Raw genomic sequence first — 22,180 nt, 5'->3', positions numbered from 1 at the left:
GTGAAGCGTATTCCCATAAGTAGGGTAGGCCCAACAAACCAATAACATAAACAACATTTAATGTATCATAAAATGTTTAATATTACAATCAGACTTCTACTTTCCTTATTGAGTTAAACCAAATCTATTTATTTTAAAGAACTTTCTTAGCTGTATTTCTAACACTGTTTAGAGTTGAATTTACGTGGATGTATACATAGTAGTTTTTTGTTGTTGTTTAACATAACAAGAAAGAATGAATATTTATATAAGCAAAAGTAGACGGAAAGTAATCTATTATTATTATTATTATTATTATTATTATTATTATTATTATTATTATTATTATTATTAAACATTTACATGAGGAAAACACGCAATATGTATTAATGGAAGATTCTCATTTAGCTCCACTACAAATATCCCTACTTTCTTCTGTCTGGGATTTGCAGGAGCATGAGGGGAATTTCCTTCTCAGTTGCTGTTTTTATTTTCTGTATATTTGAAAATGGAAGGAGAAAAAAACGACATTCTGACAGTTAAATATCACATTTCTTGCATAAGAATTTGTTACTTGCATCTCTCACTTTAAAGTGAGTACAATACTTCATTTACTTAATGCATCACGTGATAATGACTTCACTAGAAAATGTTAATGCAGAAGAAACTTTATTTGAATCAACGCAAGATATTTAATATTGTGCCTAGGTATTTTATGGAGTGGCATTATCGCATCTTTTTATTGTTTTATATGCAACCTGTTTCAAAAAGAATATACGTATTACGAAGAATTATTTTGTCCAAACTATCGATCATTGCGCCTCGGCTCGGCTATTAGAGAAACGAATACATAGTCTAGTTTATATTAATAGTCGCTAGATGTCACTTGTCTTCTGTTTTGCTTGGTAACCGTCATATGTTTAAACTGGCTACTCCGCAGCAGAAATCATTTTGTGTTCTCGAGTTTGCGAAGTGCAATTCCGAGATTACAGTGCAAAGACGTTTCAGACTGAGGTACCAAATTGATCCTTCAAATGGGTGGAAATTCGCAGATGGTATCGACAGTTTGTAGATACCCGCCCTCGTGTTCCTGAAGAAAATGTTGCACGAATTCAAACTGCTTTCTAACGTAGTCCTTCAAAATCAACTCGTCGTGCCAGTCAGGAGTTACAAGTGCTGACAACAACAATTTGGCATGTTTTGAGACGTCGGTTGGTTATGAAGCCGTACAAGTTACAGCTATTGCAAGCTCTGCGTCCTGATGACAAACGCAAACTTGTGGCATTTTGTAACGAGATTCTGGATGCTATTGACAATGATAACACTTTTGCACAACGCATCGTTTTCAGCGATGAAGCGACTTTCCGTGTTAGTGGTCAGGTAAACAAACAAAATGTTCGAATGAGGGGCCTACAGAACCCACGTGCAGTCATTGAACATTTACGAGATTCGCCCAAAGTCAATGTGTTTTGTACGATATCCCGATCATCTGTTTCCGGCCCATTCTTCTTTAATGGAAACACGGTTAACAGTCAGCAGTATCTCGCTGTTACAAAATTGGTTGTTTCCGAGGCTGCACGAAGACAACTTCATTTTTCAGCAACAGGGGACACCCCCTTACTGGAGTCGCCAAGTGCGTGAAAACCTGAATGAAACTTTACTGAACCGGATTGGTCGTCAAGGAGCTGGCGACTTAGCATGTCTCAGCTGGTCTCCTCGGTCACCGGATTTATCACCCTATGACTTCTTCCTGTGGGGTTTCGTTAAAGACAACGTTTATGTACCACCACTCCCACAGAACCTGGAAGAGTTGAAGAACCGGATCCGTACTGCCATAACATCAGTGACGCTGGACATGCTTGCCCGAGTATGGGAGGAATTTTAGTATCAATGTGATATTGTTCGTGTTGCTGATGGACGACATATTGAACATCTGTAATTTGAACTTTGAACTGTGATTTGAACTTGAGAAGTTCGTACATATGTGTAAAATTTCATATTCGTATGTCTTAAATTTTAATAAATATATGCATTCGAAATACGTATATTCTTTTTGAAACAGAGTATTTGTATATTACAGAATTTTCACATTTGCAGGAATAAAGTTACCAAAGCCCCTCCCTAAACAAGCAAAGCCCCGCGAAGCAAAATCGTAAATACCCCACTGATTATATGAAATGGAAAACTCAACTAAAATTACATCACAAATATCATTAGTTTATCCTGAATGGTAGCGTTTGGTAAAATTATACCTGGTTAAATAGTTATGAAGATATCGATAACTATTAGCGATAAGACTTCTCCATGGTAAAATTAATGTCAATCTTCCAGAGATTGTTAGAATATACGTTTTCTGGTAGTTTTTTCTACAGACATAAATAGTTTTTCCACTAAACCTTGATTTTTGAATATGTCGAAGTCTCAACAAACCTGACGTGAAAGAAAAATACTGATTACATACTTGAAATCAGTGGAAAAATCTAGTTCAGAAAATGTTATTAGTTTCAAAACATCAGAATGCATGCAGATCGTTGTATGAAAGAACTGGTGTAATTAGAAACTGGTAGGAAACGGAGTATCCCGAGAAAATCTAAAAGCAGGATGTCGTTCACCACAAACTTACTTGACCTGGAATCGAACCAGGGACCCAATGACATAGTGGTAAACGCTCTGCCGCTAAGCCACCCTGCCCCTGTTGATAAATGAGATGAAAGCACTTTTGAAGCTAGAGGGTGCAAGAAAGTGGGCGTCACCCCTCGGTAGCATCGTCTGTCCTCGACTGCCCTTCAACACATGTGTTTTAAGAATGCAAGTAATATAAAAATATGATTTTAATTATACAAATAATAATAATAATAATAATAATAATAATAATAATAATAATAATAATAATAATAATAATAATAATAATAATAATCAAATTTGCTGCCAAAAAGATTCTCTTCATCTCCAAATGAACCCCAAATTAAGTCTGGCGTCGTTTCTGGATAAGGAACAAGAATTAGAGAGAAGGATGAGGTAAGGTGATGTAAAGGTCTTGAAATTCCCGTAAGGCGAAATTTAGTTGAAGTTGGAACAAAAAAAAAAAGAAAGAAAGAGAAAAGAAAAGAAAAACTTTCATTTGCAATCAATAGTTGAATACGCAAGAGGTAATTTCTGCATTTTAACTACAGTTGAGGAAGACTTCATCCAAGGAAAAAAAAATGCCCCATTAATCACTGGCGTCTCTGGCACGAAAAATAGGAGGGAGGGACATCAAAGAAAATGATTTCAAACCTAGTAGCTGGCCCAACCTGTTTATTATTTTCGATTTAATGTGTTACCTTTCTGTTTACCTTCAAGGATCCCCTGAGACATATCAAGAACTATGTTATAATCGTTTCACAGCCTGAATATTATATTCCAAATAAATGCAATTATTATTATTTACATATTATTCTGTCGTTAGTAAATAAATTAAATTAGAATAAAAGATTGAATTGTTTGTACTTCAAAATATTAGGGAGAACACGTTTCCCGTCCTCCCCCTCCCCCGCCAGAGATGCCATCGCCATTAATATATGCATATAAAGATCTTAAGTGATGTAAACTCGGGCGCTTCAACTATAGCCTTGAGGAAATTCCGCGCATGCGAACATTTACTGATAAACGGAGAAACTTAAATTTGCAATATTACAATAAAGAAAACAAGTTCTCACACACAAAATATGTTTTGGTCTTGATATAAGAATCTTTATCTTTTCATTTATAGAAACAACATGACAAGTTTATTTGCAAAGCTTAAACTACTTATCTGGCTCCTGATTTCACATCGTCATCCCAGGATGAAAATTTCACACGAATGTATAAAGATGCAATAAACTCTGAGGCATAAATATGCAAGGACACTTAAACGTAATACGTTTATTTGATAAGAAAAAGTCGCTTCGCATTGTTTGGTAGAAAATTAAATAATGATTCTTAGTAATGTTAAGCCTCACTTTAATTTACTTTCAAATTCATGAGCAGAAGTAAAACTTAACTACGATATTCCGAATTGTTTCGAAACTCTAATCAGTAGCATACAATTTGATATTAAGACCTGAGAAGCTAAGTTTATTAGATGGAAAAGAAATTGAAGTGCAACTATCCGGATACAACGATTCACCGTCTCATCTGTAACTGGAATCACTGGAACATACCAACTAACCGATTTGTTTGCTCTGGTTAACAATTTGCAATGAAACAAGATAGTGTAAGAAGAAAATAATTCAATGCATTTACTATTGGTTGACACCCAATATATGCATAATATATGCATTGGAGATTAAGGTAAGTGTGATTTCTTTTAAGGTTGATATTTTAAGAAGTAAAATAGTTTAGAATATAGGTTGAGTTGACTTTAACGTCCCGTTTAGCAGGGAGGCTATATGAGACGTGGACCTACTCATTAACGTGGAATCCGAACCACATGAGCTCCCGCCGGGAATTGAACCCGGGCCTCCCACGCCAAAGGCGCGTACGCTAACCGCTTAGCCACGGATGAGCTCGTTTAGAATGTAGGTATTGACACTACAATCAGGGCCGGCCCTAGCCAATTTGCCGCCCCGTGCAATGGCATCATTTGCGCTCCTCCATTTCTAAAAAAAAAAAAAAAAAAAAATCTTAAAGGCACAATTTTAAGTATGCAATCCAAATATGAACAACGAAGGGGAAAGAAAGGGCACTCGCACTCAGAAAGGCCCAAACACTACAATCTCGTTATGTCTGTCTTTCTTCTTTACATAAAAATCTATTATGCTAGTGAAAGGTGAAGCAAACACAGTTGCAGGGGAAAGATGATAATTCTTTATAGAATTCAATGTCGAGCTTCAATCTCAATAGTACATCAATTGTTTCCCACTGTTCGACTATTGACTTCTTGTATTTGACAACAATTAAGCAATTCATGCTGGAATTTGTTTGATCATATGCTTTAGCACCAAACATGTGACCTTAACTAATGCGACCTAAACATGATTTATAAATGTAGTATTCAAATAGATAGTTACATTAGTAAATTTAACTATCATCATCATGAAGTCTGTTTCCAGCAAGAAATACTTATTTTAAATACTATAGTGATGACAAGTTTTGCCGCCCCGTGCAAATTAACGTGTTGCGCACATGGTAGAGCCGGCCCTGTCTACGTTAATGTACAAAGCCCGTCTTGCGTTTTACGTATATATTGTGCATTTTTACTTCAGTTACTGAGTTTAGCGTGTATTCTGCATGCAAAATGACGTCTATATAGGATATTTCAAAGGGGACTAAAGAAAATATAAATCTGAAAAGGGTGAACAGTAATAAACATAAAATTTGCACCTGAATTGTGTCAAAAATAATCAACCCTAGAATTGAAGGACTGTCCCACTCTAAATTGATCTTTTTTTTTTAGGTAAATTGGTAGATGTTGAGCGTTTCTTTATAGCACTGACACTATATGAGACACTTACAGTGTGAAGTGGAATTGGAAGCACGGTGGCTCATGCTTACATTTGTTGCATGGGCTCTGTGTTTTGATCCCTTTCCAAGTAAATTTGTGGGTAACAATATAATGTCCGTAGATTTTCTCAGGTTACTCCCGTGTCCTTCCACATTTCAATTCCACAAATTCTTTCATAGTTATTCACTTACCTTCATAATCTGATTTCTTTAGCGTAAACGGCACAGTCATGGGACGTTAAACTAAAATATTCCTTTTTTTTTTGTGAAATGGAATTGTAACCACCATACGATGATATGTGTAATGCTCTCTCATCCAGGCATGTAGCCAAGGGGAGCTCCGAAGGTTCGAAACCAGAAATAGAAAACTTAACAAAGGATGAAACAAAAGGAAACGAGAAAAATAAATATATATAGCTAATAAAAAGCTAATTTTTTCCCTTTTAATGCTAATAGTTGTCTGTGTAAATTTTATTTCGCTATGATAAATAGTGCCGCAAAGACATTTTAATATTTACAGGAATAGGATTTAAAAAATAGTAGTTCCGTATGTTACTCAATGTTTGGTAATGCATTCAGCTTACATTATTCTACTTAATTTGATGTTATGTGTAATTAGAGCAGATTTATGGACAGATATATATTGGAAATAATAAATAAGTGTAAAATATTTATCTTTTGCAACCATTTACAACTAAATTCTTCTGGTCTTTGCTTTTAACTACAACTGTTATTTTTATTAGTATAACTTTAGACTACTTATAATGTGTATTTGAATTTACGCATGTAAATCACTTATCCCTCACCTTTTTTAAAATCACATATCATATATCGCTCATCTTTTTCATCATATAAAAAAATCCGCATTTTGTATTTGTAGTCTTTTGATATGACACTGTGATCGTTATTTTCAGGAAATTCAAGTTTATTTGCGTGCCTTGTATCATCACGTGTGATTAAATGAACAAAATTATAATTATGTGTTCTGTGCCTAGTGAATACAATCATCGCGGTGGTATTTACCTCGTTGGTAATATGAGTGAACAGATACTGGGTTCTAAGTCACCGTCCAACAGACAAGTACTTAGTGCGTTCTTTTATAACTTGCGAATGGTGAAATTACCTTTAAGAAGAGTACTCGGTTAGCTATTCGTGAAACAGAAATGTTCTGGTCTAAAGCAAGAATACCGATCAGGGACACTTACCACAGCTCGCTAAACTCTTTGGATTGTACGAAATGTAGCGTCGATTTCAAAAATCAAGTATAAGAAATAGCGAAAGGAAGAAGAGACAAGACATATATTTCTTAGATATGTTACCCGATTTATTTGATATAGAGCATGGAAATGCTTTAGGCTTAATACTAATTCACGAAGGCAAGGAATTCCTTATATCTCAAAGACAAAAGGACGTTCTGGTAAAGAAGAAAGAGTAGCAAAGCGATTAGAGCTTGAAACGTCGTGCGAACAGAAATATAAAGAGAAACAGTGTAAAGTGAGCGAACTGGGTGAATAGTCGATTATCAATTCAAATGGTGAAGACGAAGATGTATGCCAAACAGAAAATACAATTCCAATGGAAGGAGTACATTCTAATGAGGCAGTGATAACATCTTCGAGAAAAAGAGGGAAAGTACGTTTCATTACTCCACGACTCGTTGCGGTTCTTTATCGCTATAAAGTGATTGATAGAGCTCCATACACATAATCGCAACAGCAGAGGCATTGAGACACAACTTCTAATACTGGACGTATCAATGGATCTTGAATTCTTCTTGAACAGAAATTGGAAAATATTTTTTATATCTAAAGTATAGGCATCATATTTCTGAATTGATATTAAAGTGTATATTTGAAGTATGTGTTTCAGATTCTTCCGGTCCAGAGAGCCAATTTTAAAGCGTTTGCAGCACCAGTGGCCGAGATTTCAACACAACAATTTTGTTAAAGGAATTTCTTATCGAAGTGTCAATTCACTCTCTGCAACACGAAGAAAGATATGCTAGTTCTTGCTCTTGCAATATGTACTATATCCAGCAATTATTTGTTTCAAAACATACTATATCCTTTCTTCATTCCATTATGTACTGCATCCAGTATTGTCTTAATACCTGTGTCTTCCTTTTCATGGCAAAATGTACTATATCCAACTAAAACAGCCAAAAATTTCTTTTAGGCTCCTTTTTAAGTATACTGAGTGGGAAATATGATATTTGTAAATTGTAATGAAAGGATTCATGCTTTTGTTTGACAACATCGCATTTGGTAACGCCATTACAATACTGCAGCAAACATTATTGTTAAGATCATGGTTGATACCACTCTTATTGCTAGCAGTGGTCGTATTTAACTAGTTTTGCACGTTAGTTTCCGTCAAACATTACACTTTTTGAGTTGTTTCTGTAATATGTTTGTTGTTTGAAGCTAGTTTAATAAATATCATAATGTTCCCCATTAGTAAGAATGTTTTCGGCCAGTTGGCGCGTGTTTGGTTTTTAAATTTCTACGCTTCCACTTGAAATGCATGATTTTATACAATCTCCTTTTTGTTGAACTTGCAAGCGATGCTTTAGATCCTTCGCAGAGCGTAATAACATCACTGGCCGTTCATTAGCTATTGCCTTGCCTTGACTTGTAAAATGCTTGCGTTAAGTTTGAATGCAGAGTTGGTGTGGGTCAATGAAAACAATGATTTTTTTTCTTAACTAATATCGATCGTTTTTGATCATTTTTATAAACCAACTTACTTCCAATTTTCCATATATAGAAAGTGCCCCCCCCCCCCGTAAATTAGAGTTTTAAAAAATGCTAGGGGCGCGGTGCCTCAGTGGTAGAGCGGCCACCTCCGGTGCCTCGGGTCCCGGGTTCGATCCCAGCTCGCGCCGTGTGGACTTTGTGGTGGATAAACACCGTGCTCGTGTGTTTTATCGGGATTCTCCCGTTTCCTCCCACTTTCTTCATTCCACCATTTCACTCATCTCTCATCATCACCGTCTCCTTTGGCCTAACCGGCGTAAACGTGGGACGTAAAATTAGATTTCATTTCATTTCATTTTAAAAAATGCTAGGAGACATTCTGTTTATTTTTAATAAAGAGTTAATACACTGAACTTCAGCTCCGTAAATTTAACGGCTTGCAGGATACTCATTTTTTTCTGCAAAAATTCGGATCCTCACTACCTCCTTAGGATATGTATTATATTGAAAGCAATATAACATCCCAGTTTGGATTAAGGCCTAACTATATACCAAAAGTCATTTCATTTGGCTTTGCAATTTGGCCGTTATGATCAGGCACACATAGTTACATTCAACTTTTTATATAATAATTTATACAGTACATTACAGTGATTCAAAAATGTATTTTTCCAGTAGGTAGCTCCTCTAAAAACTGACCGGCCTCGAAAGCCAAGTAGTAGTATAAGTCTTATTGCTATTATTACAATTACAAATATCAAATCCAAAAGTGCCTGAAGTTGTTTTTCACTTTGATATAGCCTACTCACCTCAGGTAAGTAGACAGAAACAAATGGGAAAGAAAGGGAAATGAAATTCTTGAAAGTAAAACGCAGACAAATTAACCAGTCTTCATAAGATACTGGATACAATGCAGTAAGCAGAGTCGGTAGGTCAGACTGAATCGATGGGTCGCAGTGGGTCATGGTGGGTGGTGGGTCACAGTGGGTCACGGTGGGTGGTGGGTCACAGTGGGTCACATGCTGTTGATCCACGACCCACTGACCCACCCAGAAAACTTGGCCCACTGGCCCACCGACCCACCCAGAAAACTTGGCCCACTGACCCACCGACCCACTGACCCACTCCATGTCTACTTGAATGGAACACTGAATGCAAGGTTGTCCCCATGTAACTTCGTTACTGGAATCCAGCTTGCTGCATGCTTGCACGTTTTCCAATCAAGCTGGATGCAAGCTTGGCCGACTTGGAATTCAAGCTTACAGCAAAGCTTTTTGCAAGTTATCTTTGCTACCAGGGTTATCGAGTGAAGAAGGAGAATATAAAAATCAAGACTCATGAGACTATTGTGCTGAAACACCACCAGCACGTTCATGGAAACGACACAAATAGATTGTGAATTTATATACATTTATCTCGTGTAATAAAAAATATTGTCAGAGTGTATGGTTTTAGTGTACTATTTAGTAAGTAAGTATTTTAAAAATATAATCTTGTATTAATGTCCTCTATAATTTTAGTTTCAAAACATACTATATCCATTCCATTTAGTACCAAAATATACTATATTCATTTTATTTAGTACCAAAATATATTATATCCGTTCTATTTAGTACCAAAACATACTATATTCATTCTATTTAGTACCAAAATATACTATATCCACATATAAACCCAAAAGGTTCTATTTCCGTAATTTCTAAAATTTTAAATATTTTATTTAAAATTACTAAGTACAAGTATGCACCGAATTATGTATCAGTAAAATTAATTATAAAATAGTCTACGTAAATAAAATTGATTCACTATTCTACAGCAAAATTTAATGATCATAATTGTTTTTTTCTGTTTCCTGAAAAAAATTCCAAAGCGAACACTTGGAAACAGACTCCTTATATATTAGTTTGTTAGGACAAAAAGATCAAGATATGTTAGTAAGTATTTTAATAACACACTATGAAGAAATCTCGAGTAAAATAATAATAATAATAAAGTATTGAAAAAGATTTTACAGCATTTACGTTCATTCCTTTGTTCATTTAAATATAATAATTTCCCTTTCATTATGACGTCAACTATTATAAAAAGTGCAATTCCATCATTATAAAAAATACATATTCACTAGTCTTGTAAAACATTTTAGAATATCTGCGTTTCTTTCTCTGCTGAATCAAATGTTAACAGAACTTTGTTTCCACATAACTTTTTTTTTTTGTTTTCATTATTCCGTCAATTACTGTCTGTTCCGCATGACAGGTTAAAGGAGCAGTAGAAAACTGTTTCTGAAATAACATGGTTTGATACTGCAGAGAAACGATGACGAAAAATTATGATAAAAGAATATCCACACTGTTACAGGACGGCAGTATGTTATCGAAAGCTTGAAATTTCCCCGACTAGTAGCAGAAATGCTGTGAATTCCGTAACTTTTATAGAAATTTCAAATTCTCTTATTTTTCCAGGATATCCCGCTCATTCGCCACTATATATTGCAAGTACTACACATATCTTCATAAGAAAGAGTAACCAAAAGCTTGCTGTAGCTTTTTGTTTCTAATGCTGTTTCTTCTTTTTGTCATTTCTTTTTGTTTCAGCCTTTCTTTTTTTTCATTTCTAGTTTCGAAGGAGGGGAGGTCCGGACACCCGCTTTGATTTGTGCCTGAAACATCGAATATATTTTAAAATAGAAGTTCGCGTAGTTTGATTGCTACTCGTGGCAATTCCTGTTTTCAATGGAATAAACGTTGACGGTTCGAATGCCTTCAGTATTTGACTCTAATTTAACCCTCAACTGATGTAGTGAATTTTTAGTGCATAGTTAGTGACCTGAGGTCCATGGGACCCCTTAGTAATTATTAAATATAAAAAGGAGCACAATTACTTTTGAAAGACAAACTTGTTTTAATTATACATTGTAGCTATAGGATATAACACACCATAGATATAATAAAGACATATAGCAATGTGCATGGCTATAACGTGCTCAAACCAGTCTGGTATAAGTTTTCTAATGTAAATAATAATATCTTTATATATGGCTACACTGACAGTGATATCAAAATTATAATAAACGAAATCCTCAAAATTGTTGTCAATGGAACGCAAAGCATTTACAAATTTGTGAATTTTTTTGAAGTATATATTAGTTTCGCCAATTTTGTAAAGGTCTGTTCTACCTTACTTCTCACTGCATCATTTTCACTTTCTGTTATGAAACATGTAACATGTAATTAACTTTCTTCTGTAAATTCACAATCATACACATTCACACTAGATGGAACAGGTTTGTCAAACATATTTAAAGAAAAAAAAAGTGATTATAAAGTTTTCAAAATAAACAAAATATGAACACTGCCAAGCTCCTTCGTGGCTAAGTGGTTAGCGTACGCGCCTTTGGCGTGGGAGACCCGGGTTCGATTCCAGGCAGGAGCTCATATAGTTCGCATTCCACGTCGATCAGTAGGTCCACGTCTCATATAGCCTCGCTGCCGAAAGGGACATTAAAACTCAAAATTAACTCAACTCATGAACACTGCCCTCGAACAAAATAATAACACAATTAGTGACGTGTGGTCCTGGGACTTCACTAACTGCAATGAAATGTAACAGTGACGCTTAGACATCCGAATTCTACAGCTACTTATAGCCAATTGCAAGCGAAAAAGGTACTAGGAGTGGCACGTATTCAAGATCAATCGTCTGCTAAAGAGAGAAGAAAAAAAGGTGTTCGGTGTCCGTGGAATCTCACGTCACCAATTAAGGGTTTACACCTCTTATAATATTTATGCTTTTTTCTATTGTATGCTAATTTTGCTGGAGTTATAATACTTGTACGAATGATAGTGATGTCAAGACCTCAGCACAACTTTGTAAAAGCGAATATATGTTCAATAATGTTTGTTTGTTCAACTTTGCTTTCTTTTACAAGGGTGTGTATAATTTAGTGCCCAACACATTTCTGTGGCCACGAGCGAAACTATAATGGCCAACGAAACCAAATTCAACACAAATAAGTACATTTATGATGCCGACATATCTGCCAGAACAATCATGACAATTTATTATATTTAATACAGGGTTTGTCGGAAAGTAGTAGGACTAAATTAAGAAAAAAAACATATTCACAATTTTGACACATCGACTTAATAGTTTTCAAAATATGCTCCTTCTACATCAATACAGCGTTTCCAGCGACTCTGCCAACTGCTGAAGGATCCCTGGAACGCTGAACCTGGAATGCTTTTCAGCTCCCTCCTTACGGCCTCTTGAATGGCTTGAACCGAGCAGTAGTGCCGTCCTTTCATGAACGTTTTCAGTCGTAGGAAGAAGAAGAAGTCTGGAGGAGCGATATCAGGGCTGTAGGGTGGCTGGGGAAGCGGTGTGATTTCATATTTGGTCTGGAAGTCCATGACAGCAAAACCAAATCGTGATGAAGCTTCCACGATGCCGCGTTTGCTGGAGGACGCGGGAGACTCGTTTTATTAGTCTTCCAAGTACTTCCACGTAGGATGCAACATTCAGAGTCTGACCAGGCGGTACAAACTATCTGTGAACTGTTTTTTTTTGCAGTCAAAAAAGATTATTAACATCAATTTCATTTCTGCCTTGCTCATGCAGGCCTTTTTCTTGCAAGGCGAGGCAGGGGTGTGTGATTCAAAGTTTTATCGCTTTGTCGCGGGATCGTAGTTAAAAAGCCACACTTCACCACGTAACGCTGCTCTAATAAACGTTTCATTGTTAAGATGACAAGCCACCTTGAAAGAGATTCACCTTAAACTCGATCTACACTCTGTGAAGGCTTGGAGACGGCTGAAGACTGGTATGTTGGTAGCTAAGAACCCACATCACCCAACCAGCGCAGAAAGATCTCCCTCCTTCACCAGGTTTTGGTGGGAAAATCAGTCCTTTTACTTCCCGGATAAACCCTGTATATCTTTCTCATTACAAACTATATGAAATATGATAAATTTTGCCCACACAAAAACTATAATAGCCATTAAAACCATACTTAACACAACAAAGAACCTGTACGACACCGACATATTTTCGAAAAGATCATAATAATACTGGTGCCATGCCTTTAACGTTGGATTGGCCGGAGTGTAAGTAACCAGGTGTTATAATCGGTGAATGGCATCACAATTTAGTTTTACACCTTAATATGAACCGTCTGTCGACGCTTTCACAGAACGGGAATATACCGACATGTCTCAAAAGCCAAGCCTCTGTTTACTAACCCAGGAATAAAAAGCATATGCAATTAAACCACCTATTGTACAAGTCAAAACTCTTCAGAAACCATGTTGTATCCTCCAATAAAACCCGACTTGTTCAATTGTTAGACAGCGGTCGGCAGGGGATATGCAATCAATCAACACTATAAATTTTCACATTGTGTGATGAAGTACGGATGTGTCATAATGTGGGATACAGTTTGGGAGATTGTTCATTTTTTTTTTTTTTTTTTTTTTTTTTTGTAATGTGTACATCAATGTTAGATTGAAGTATTGCTAGATGGAATGTTACCTTTCTTTGAAACTGGAGGACTCATGTTTGACGGCACAAGACATATGAATGGCGGGGAATCATGCCATAGGACAAAACGACAATCCTCTTGAAGGGGTAAAATATGATTCAAACTCTACCGTGACCTGGACATGAACCCCTACATAAAAATAATATGACATCTTCTGAAACGAAAATTGCACAAACGAACACACATATCCAGAAATAATAATAATAATAATAATAATAATAATAATAATAATAATAATAATAATAATAATAATAATAATACTTGAGACACTATGTTGAATGCTATCACCTGTAATAGGATACCATCGATTACTTACTGGATACTATGCCATCTAAGGTCGAGATTTTACTTGCCACCAAACAAGGCATTACAAATACTAACTCCAGTAGCATCCGTAATAGTTTCTCCTGGGTACTGGTGCACTGTTATGTAGCAATGCACACGAACTCATTTTTGGTATGGCTATTAACTTACAACAGAGCTGTGTGCATATATAAAATGACTTATTTACTTATCGTAGCTTTTATGTCACGAATGGTGCTTATTTCATTGACAAGGGAACACGAGGATGGACTTGTACTCTTTTCAAATATAATAGTTACTAGAAGTTATTACAATGTAAGTTTTAAAATAACATTCGGAGTTAAGGTGTGTACGCTAACAGAATAACCACAAAGGGGTTCATGTTTTAAATACTATGTAGAGAATAAAAATAATGGTTTGCATGAAAATAACACGTTGATATACTACGACTTTTTGTGGAGGATGATTAACCAATAATTTTAATATTTTCTTTCTTTCTTCATAGCATAAGAAAATGGCTTCAGAAATTAAGTCACCATATGAGAGTCTCATGACAGCTATTGACTATTATGGACCGTTTCAAAAGCGCTTTCTTTACTTGTTCAATTTTGTCTTCATTGGGTTCATATCCATGCCATTTATTAATGTTGTACTAAGCATGGATGTTCCTGATCATTGGTGCCATGTCCCAGGAAGAAACAGAACTAATTTTACATTGGAAGAGTGGAAAAATCGTTCACTGCCCAGGTAATTAACCAAATTTGTTATTTTTGTACGTTCTATATATTAAATGGATAATTGTTCTCAAACTCTGAGTTGCTTGGGTGTGATACTGGAATGAGGCAACTACTAAGTAAATAGAAGTAATTTGAAAGAAACTTAAAGACTGAAATCTCAGTCACTATAGCAACAGAGAAGAAATGAGATGCTTTCTTCTGTATTTGTATGTTCTTACATGACAAGAAGCTTGTATTCTCAAATTTAGTATTTAGAAATATATGACTTTAAACTAATTCAGAGTTGTAGAATATTTGGAAGATTATATATATTTTAAGGAAATAATACAGATGTGTGGCACTACTATCTCGAAAAATTTACGAGTAAAATTTAGTGACCACAAGGAAAAAGTAAGATTTAGAATAATTCAAGTTTAGAGTTTAATTTTAATATACTCATGAACATGTTAATCAACATGTACAACAATAGTGTGCATACGTGTAAAAGTATGGTGTATTTATAATTTGTTGATAAACAAAATATGATGCTTATCGACTTGCTACGCAGTCCAGCACTTTGTGGACCTACAATAACTACAGCATCTCCTTCAACAAGTAAAGATCCACATTAAGTGTTGGAAAGACAAAATTTTAGGAACAAAAAGGTTCAAAGTATTGAATCTATGTTTAAAAGTTTTGAAGTTGTGACCCTGGAGCCTTCTGAAATTTTCTTACAATATATCTAAGCATATTGGAACTTTTTGCGTCAAAATTAGGACCTAAAATGCAAAATAAATAAAAGAACATCACATTTAGGAAGCAATATCAGTGCGTCAAAGCTTGAAAATTATATTATCTTTTCGGCCTCTGCTGATTCGTATACGAGTTTGATGTACGCTAGTAATGTACCGAAGCAATCTATATTATCGTTTGTTCCAGAAATCTGTGATGTGCTATACAAAGTTATTTTCAATGAAATTATCCAGGTAAGTTGTGCTCTGCAAAATTTAGAAACTTATTATTCAAAACTGGTATTCACGCAGCAGTACTGTACGCAGACTGCCATTAAAACCTTCAAAAATTTACACAGTTTAGGTTGTTACATGTACAACGTAACAAAAAATTCATCACCCTTCATGTTAATCAGGAAGTGACATACAGCGCGTAATACTCAGCATTACATCTCGAAGTAACTTCCGTAAGCACCCAGCACCTTTCTTAGTTTCATTAATTTTCAAAGTTTTGGCTTCATCAGGAGAAATGGTTAAATCTTCAAGACTATAGAGAATTTCACACATACGTAAGAAACATTCAGAAGGTCATTACATTCTTCTGCCTGGACTATTTTTACTAAATGCAGTATCAGTTATAGAATGTATGGGCCCCAGTCCAGACTATTCCGAAAATATAATTCACGCTGGATATAATGACACCAGTTTCTCAAGCACATTATCTCAAAGATTTCCTTCTGGATTGTGTGAGCATTATTGGCTCGTCAATTCATTACTTTTTAATATTCATGTTCTACCTAGTGGCACTTTCTTACATCTTGCATTGTCCTCTCACTCTCAAAATTTTCAGATATTCTTATAATTGATTATCATGTTGATGTGGCTGAGCTAAATCGTGATTTTCCATCGTCGTCACAATCTAATTTACTATGCTGAGCCTCGCAATAACGCTACACTATTCCCTTCTATTGGTAAAACGATAATGTTCCTGCCATTTTCATTTACATATTGCCGTTTACATTATGCAACATGAATAAAGAAAACAAATGCTTATGATACACACAGCCTTCTTAGCAGTGTAATTTGGTATAATATACTTATCTATATTCAATTTCTGTGTCTCATGTGTCACTTTTGCATTTATTTGTAATGTGGGTATTCAAACAGTGAGTACGTTAATTCGAGACAATATTCATAAAATATATTATGTATTGGTTCTAAAAGTTTCAATTCTTTTTAGGGAAATTGACAACAAAGGATTGATGAGTTTCAGCAAATGTAAAATGTACGATTTTAACCAATCACTTTTTACTAACGTCACATATGTAGAAATTGCGACTTGGAGTAACATAAGCAGGGAAATTGTAGGTAAGTTATTATTCTGCACAAAACTAAAAATAATTTCCAAAAGTTGTAGAAACCTTTTTCCTGAATATAACCCAAAAGAAGTATCAAGTCGACTCAAAATACTTGTTGAATAATTGCTTTAGATTCTACTTTACGTTTTGACACCGATGCTATTTGAGATGTTGTCCTATAGCCTAATGTGAGATCCGAACCACATGAGTTCCTTCTGGGTCTTCTGCAGTGAAGAAAGTACGATCGATAACCACATAGCTAGAAGGAAGCTTTTACCTGGTGATATATTAGAATTCTTTTCTGATCGGATTTTTTTTTTCACTTGTGCGCAAAAGAAATATTTTTATGTTATGTATTTGGAATATTCTACTTTTGTACATCTTGCATATTGTTACTTATTTAACATTAGTTAACAAGTGTAGCAGAATATTATGTACTGTTTTCCCTTATTAGTAAAAGATCTCTCGAAAGTCTGTGCATTCAGGGTTAAAATTCGAAGAACTACCTGAGAAGAATCGAAAATTACATTTGAATCTGCCCAATAGAGAACAATTAATTGATGCGATTGACGAACTTTAGTATGTTACCTGATGGTAATTTTAGTAACTTATCTTAGTCAGAAAAATAATGTTACTTTACACCCATTGTTTGTTTATTTTATTGACTGCAAGGTATCCTTAAGCTAAACAACAGTGTATTGTAAGAACTCCTTTTAGTAGCAAAATTTGAATATGCCCTCACGTTTACACCAGACACCATCCAGGCATGAAACTTACCAAAAAAAATATTACCAACTTATAGTAATGTCATAGTCGAAAAGCCTCTTTATACGCTGTTACAGGCTTGTCATGCTTATTTTCATTACTTATCAGTTTAATGTTGAGGGGCTGTCCACATAGTACGTAACGCTATTTTTGACATATTTTACCCCCTCCCTCCCTCTTGTCACACTTTGTAACGCGAGGCCGAACCATTCCCCCTTTTATTATGTAACACTTTTTGATTTTTCTTTTCTCACCAATTTTCCTCATTTTCGGAGATATTGCAATAAAAAAATTAATGGTAGAACTTGTTATTAGAAAATCCTTGTGTTACCGCAATATTTAACCCTATAAAATCGTTTAATTACCCAGTCTTAATTCTTCGAAATTGCATACTTTTGTTTCCCCAAGGAGATCGCACTCATCCTTTTAGGTCACCGACGATTCGCAAGGAGGACATACTGCCGGAATATGCAGGTGAAGTAAGATCTAAAGAATTGACATCGATCTCTTTTTCCGGGATCCAGGATACTTCAAGCATTTGAAGTTCTCCAGTGTTGATGAAGCAAGTTCTCTTCCTCATCAGCCACAGATTAGATGTGACTGCACACGTGAAGGAGCAGGGACATCTCGTTTGTGAACAAGCTTCTGAGCATCTTGTTTGGACTTTGGACTTCAGTTTACTCTTTTCAAATTGTTTCTGTCCTAAATCAGTGCCAGAATTCGAATAAACTCGATTTTTCCAGAAACGTTCAAATCCAAAAAAAAAAAAAAAAAAAAAAAAAAAAGATGCAGTACGAGATGTATATATGCGAAGAATTAGGTTTTTAATATCTTATTTTGTCCTACAAATCGTGGATCGTTCCGTTGCGGAAACTATTATTTAACGAGAAAGAGTAAATACGCATGAGAAACCCCTTAGAAGATTAGAGTCGATAATGATTCAAATCAAAAGTTTTAAATAATATTTTCAGAAATAGCGATACGAGTGGGAATGTGAGAGCATTTTCAAGCGGTGGTTACAATCACTAACAACGATTTCCAGAAAAGCGTGACCCATGAATAAAATACTGGGACAGCCACAAAACGGAGTTTTATAGTGGCAGACCCGGGTTTCATTCCTGGCGGAGCTTATCTGGTTCGGATTCCACGTTAATCAGTAGAGTATGTATATACAGCCTTGTTGCTTAATGAGACGTTAAACTCAAAATCAACTCAACTCAATGGAGTTTTATCGTATTGTGATACCCGGAAGGTTTGTTACTAGCCATGCTGGTGTCTAGTAGCGCCTTCGAATCCCTTCTGCACAATTTAATTTATATAGGCTATAGTTCGCAATTTCCCCCAAAAATAGACATATTTCTTTATAAAAAACAAAAGAACTGAATAAAATTATTTGTTTGAAAGACTGTATATAAACCTGAAAATAAAAATAAAAATTACAGCAAAAAACATGCATTACGTAACGAAAACCTAAACCCCCTCCTCCCCCTTTCCACACTTCGTAACGCAATGTCGAACCCCTTGTCCCCTTTGCCGCATTACGTAATATGTGGATGACCCCTAACTCTTTTTCTAATATTTTCCATTGTCTTTCCAAACCTTGAATTGTTCATAAACTTTTAGCTGTCTCTCATAAAGTGACTTGTTGCTTTTGTTCTCATCTGTGTTTAAGTCGGTACAATTCTTTAACCAATCTGACTGTTTATATTCTATTACTCCATGTAATTTTCAAATTTTAAGCCGAGTGACAGAGGTTATTTTAAAGTTTAATAATTAGTCATATATTTTTCTTTTATCGCATAGAGTTGTTAATAGCTTAGACTTTTTTGAGCCAAGTGAACACATAAGCTATATTGATGAACTAAATGGATAGTCTTTATGATGGTTATACAATTTTTCGATACACAAGATCTACTTATAATATAGCCTATATATCTATTCCAACACCTCAATCTCGTATCAATTAATATTATGTTTCGTGTCCTCACGTGTTTAAAAATTGTATTTTTTCTCTTTCTAATCTTGGATTATCTTTGTGTTGTTTTAACCGTTCTTTAACATTTTCCCCGTTTCACCAATATAACATATGTTGGTTATATGATGTCAAATTGAGAAAGAGATAATGCAATTTTTAAACACGTGAGGACACGAGACATAATATTAATTAGTATCAGACTGAAGTGTTAGCACGGGAACAAAAAACGTTAATAAGAAAGTGGAATGAGGTCAGGTTCATTAAACAACAGAAAAGCTGTGTTATGAATTGGAATACAGAACTTAAAATTGACGAACAGTAGGGCAAGTTATTGCAAAGACTTCATTTGTAGCTTGGTTTTCTACCAGACCAGAGAGGGAAATAGATTTATAATGTTTAGTTTCACTTTTGTCAACTTTTGTTATTATTGACTGGATCCGTTTTGATCAGTCAATTCAAAACGGATTCAAAACCACTTGCAGGGATCATGTTATATTTAGATCAAGGGTGTTATAAATAGAGGATCTGCCCGTATGTATATTCATCCTATTAAATCGGTGAAGCCAAAAAGCAATCGAGCATCGGCATGTCCGATTGGCTACTGTCGTTTCTACTATCGTCTGGTTGGCTACTTTCCTTTCCGTCATGATTGTCGGGTCAAAACATTGCGATTCTATTGGGCGGAGTGGGCATAGTAGGGGTGGCGAAACTATGATGTATGGCTTCAAGATTTTGTTGTAAGGGCAGATCCTCTATTTTATAAGATCCTTGATTTAGATGCAGCTCCTTGTTTTTACAATGTTTGATGAAGCCAATACATTTTGTTAATTTGCAAAATCGCGACATTTTTTTTATTTTAAAATAAACGTTGCTTTGTTGGGTGATTTGTTTTTTCTAGTGCAAGTTATTTAAGATAGCAAAATTAATATGAACTAGTTAAATAATCAATAGCTTTCGAATTGTTTGGAATAAATTGTGAAAGTTTAGAATCAATCATTATATATCATTATACCCACTTTCTCATTGTAAAAATTGTAATTGCCCGCTTTCTCTTCTCCAGCAATAACGATTAGATTACCTATTCATTTCCGAATGTCGTCTGCCGAAATATATTCTTTTCGGAATTCTGTACATTAACTACGTATTTTATAATATGTTTACATCACATATTCAAAGGCTCACATAATCTTAAACTGGTAAGACGTTTACATGTATTATTAAATAATACACCAATAGAATAAATAAAGTAAATTGTAAAATAAGGAACTTATTTTACGAAAATAACCTTGAAAACGCGCTGCAGAAAATAGCATCAGAAACTCGTGTTTTCTGCGGGCACATGGAGCTAGTCATATTTCATTTACACTACCAATTTATTGAGCAGTACTTTTCTTTACAAGGTTTTCAAAATTGCTGATAGGTGGCATCTGTGTCAAATAAGTTTCCTAAAACGTTAAGAACTATGCGATTTATATCAACTTTCTTCTATGTGCATTATTATGACTATGCTGATTAATAATAATAATAATAATAATAATAATAATAATAACAATAATAATAATAATAATATTGACATTGTGACATGTGATGGTTGTTTGCTGTGGTGAGCAAACTAGAAAATATGGTCTCAAGTGTTCAAAATGTACCTGATACATTGAATTATTAGGTGTAGTGGAGCTTAATATTCAAATAAAATAAATTCTTGCTTTATATATATATTAAGACGTGCAGGCGGAAAATTATATAGTTTAAAACACTAACCACGATCCACGATCGGTTTGGTTGATATGATCGAATGAAGTTATTCTTAAAATATACACAATAAATGTCACGTTTTACTGTATCTTGCAAATAACCAGAAACAAACTATGTTAGTCATGTTTGTAAAGTTTTTCTCCTCTTCCAGATTGTCAGTATGGCTGGGAGTATGACACTACTTGGTATAGCAGGACAGCCCCTTCAGACAATGATTGGGTTTGTGAGAGAGACTTATACGTTGCTAATTTCCATTCTTGGGGAAGAATAGGATCAATCGTTGGGACAGCCTTTCTGGGACATCTTGCAGATATGTAAGTAATACCTGTACAGTCTTGTTAAAAAAATTGGCATCCACCTTGTTTGATAAGGCCATATTCAAGTCGGAAGTTTCAATACTTCAGTTATAAATAAAAATCTTGATTGACCAAATGAAATTAAGATGTCTAACTTATTATTTTTTTAGGGAAGAGTTTAGTTGATTTAGAGTTTAACGTCCCTTTCAGCAGTGAGGCTAGGGAAGAGTACATCCATTTTCAAAAAAGAGGATAGTGGCCAAGCTGATCAATTTTGGGGTGGTTACTGGATAGTGTTAAGAAAAGAACTCAAACTTTTATGCTTTCAATTGTCCTTTAATATAAGTTTTGCTATCATTTCTTTTTTAGTTAACTATCTGTTGCATTTAGAACACAAACTAACAACACATCTATTGTCAGAAGCAGCAAATGAAATATGTGAGCTCCTAAAGAATAATGCCTGTTTTAGTAGTGGAAATGTACATGATTGGATTGATTTCGTTAGTGGATTGATTTAGTAGTGGATTGATTTCGTTAATGTACATGACTGAGATAATCGCTCTTGCTATCTATTAGAAAAGAAAACCAGTATTCAAAATTATTCGTT

The 22,180-nt window shown here is 35.0% G+C and overlaps 1 protein-coding gene across 2 annotated transcripts in view; it reads left to right on the top strand.

Annotated features, from left to right (window-relative positions):
• LOC145690829 (carcinine transporter-like) overlaps nt 1-22,180 on the top strand; it is a 112,813-nt gene that overhangs the window by 49,145 nt on the left and 41,488 nt on the right. Inside the window, exons 1-4 of one of the 2 annotated variants that reach the window (XM_081766152.1) lie at nt 3,909-4,290; nt 14,483-14,724; nt 16,665-16,792; nt 21,429-21,591. In XM_081766152.1, the coding sequence (XP_081622278.1) occupies nt 14,492-14,724; nt 16,665-16,792; nt 21,429-21,591 (524 nt within the window). In that variant the 5' untranslated portion in view covers nt 3,909-4,290; nt 14,483-14,491. Of the gene's footprint in view, nt 1-3,908; nt 4,291-14,482; nt 14,725-16,664; nt 16,793-21,428; nt 21,592-22,180 lie in introns of those variants that run through there. The other variant, XM_081766153.1, reaches the window with a different exon arrangement.

This window comes from Thermobia domestica, chromosome 7 (assembly GCF_964235325.1).
Source record: "Thermobia domestica chromosome 7, izTheDome1.hap1.1, whole genome shotgun sequence".
NCBI lineage: Eukaryota > Metazoa > Arthropoda > Insecta > Zygentoma > Lepismatidae > Thermobia > Thermobia domestica.
The sequence above is the reverse complement of the archived record's forward strand: the minus strand, read 5'-3'. Positions and strand labels throughout refer to the sequence as shown.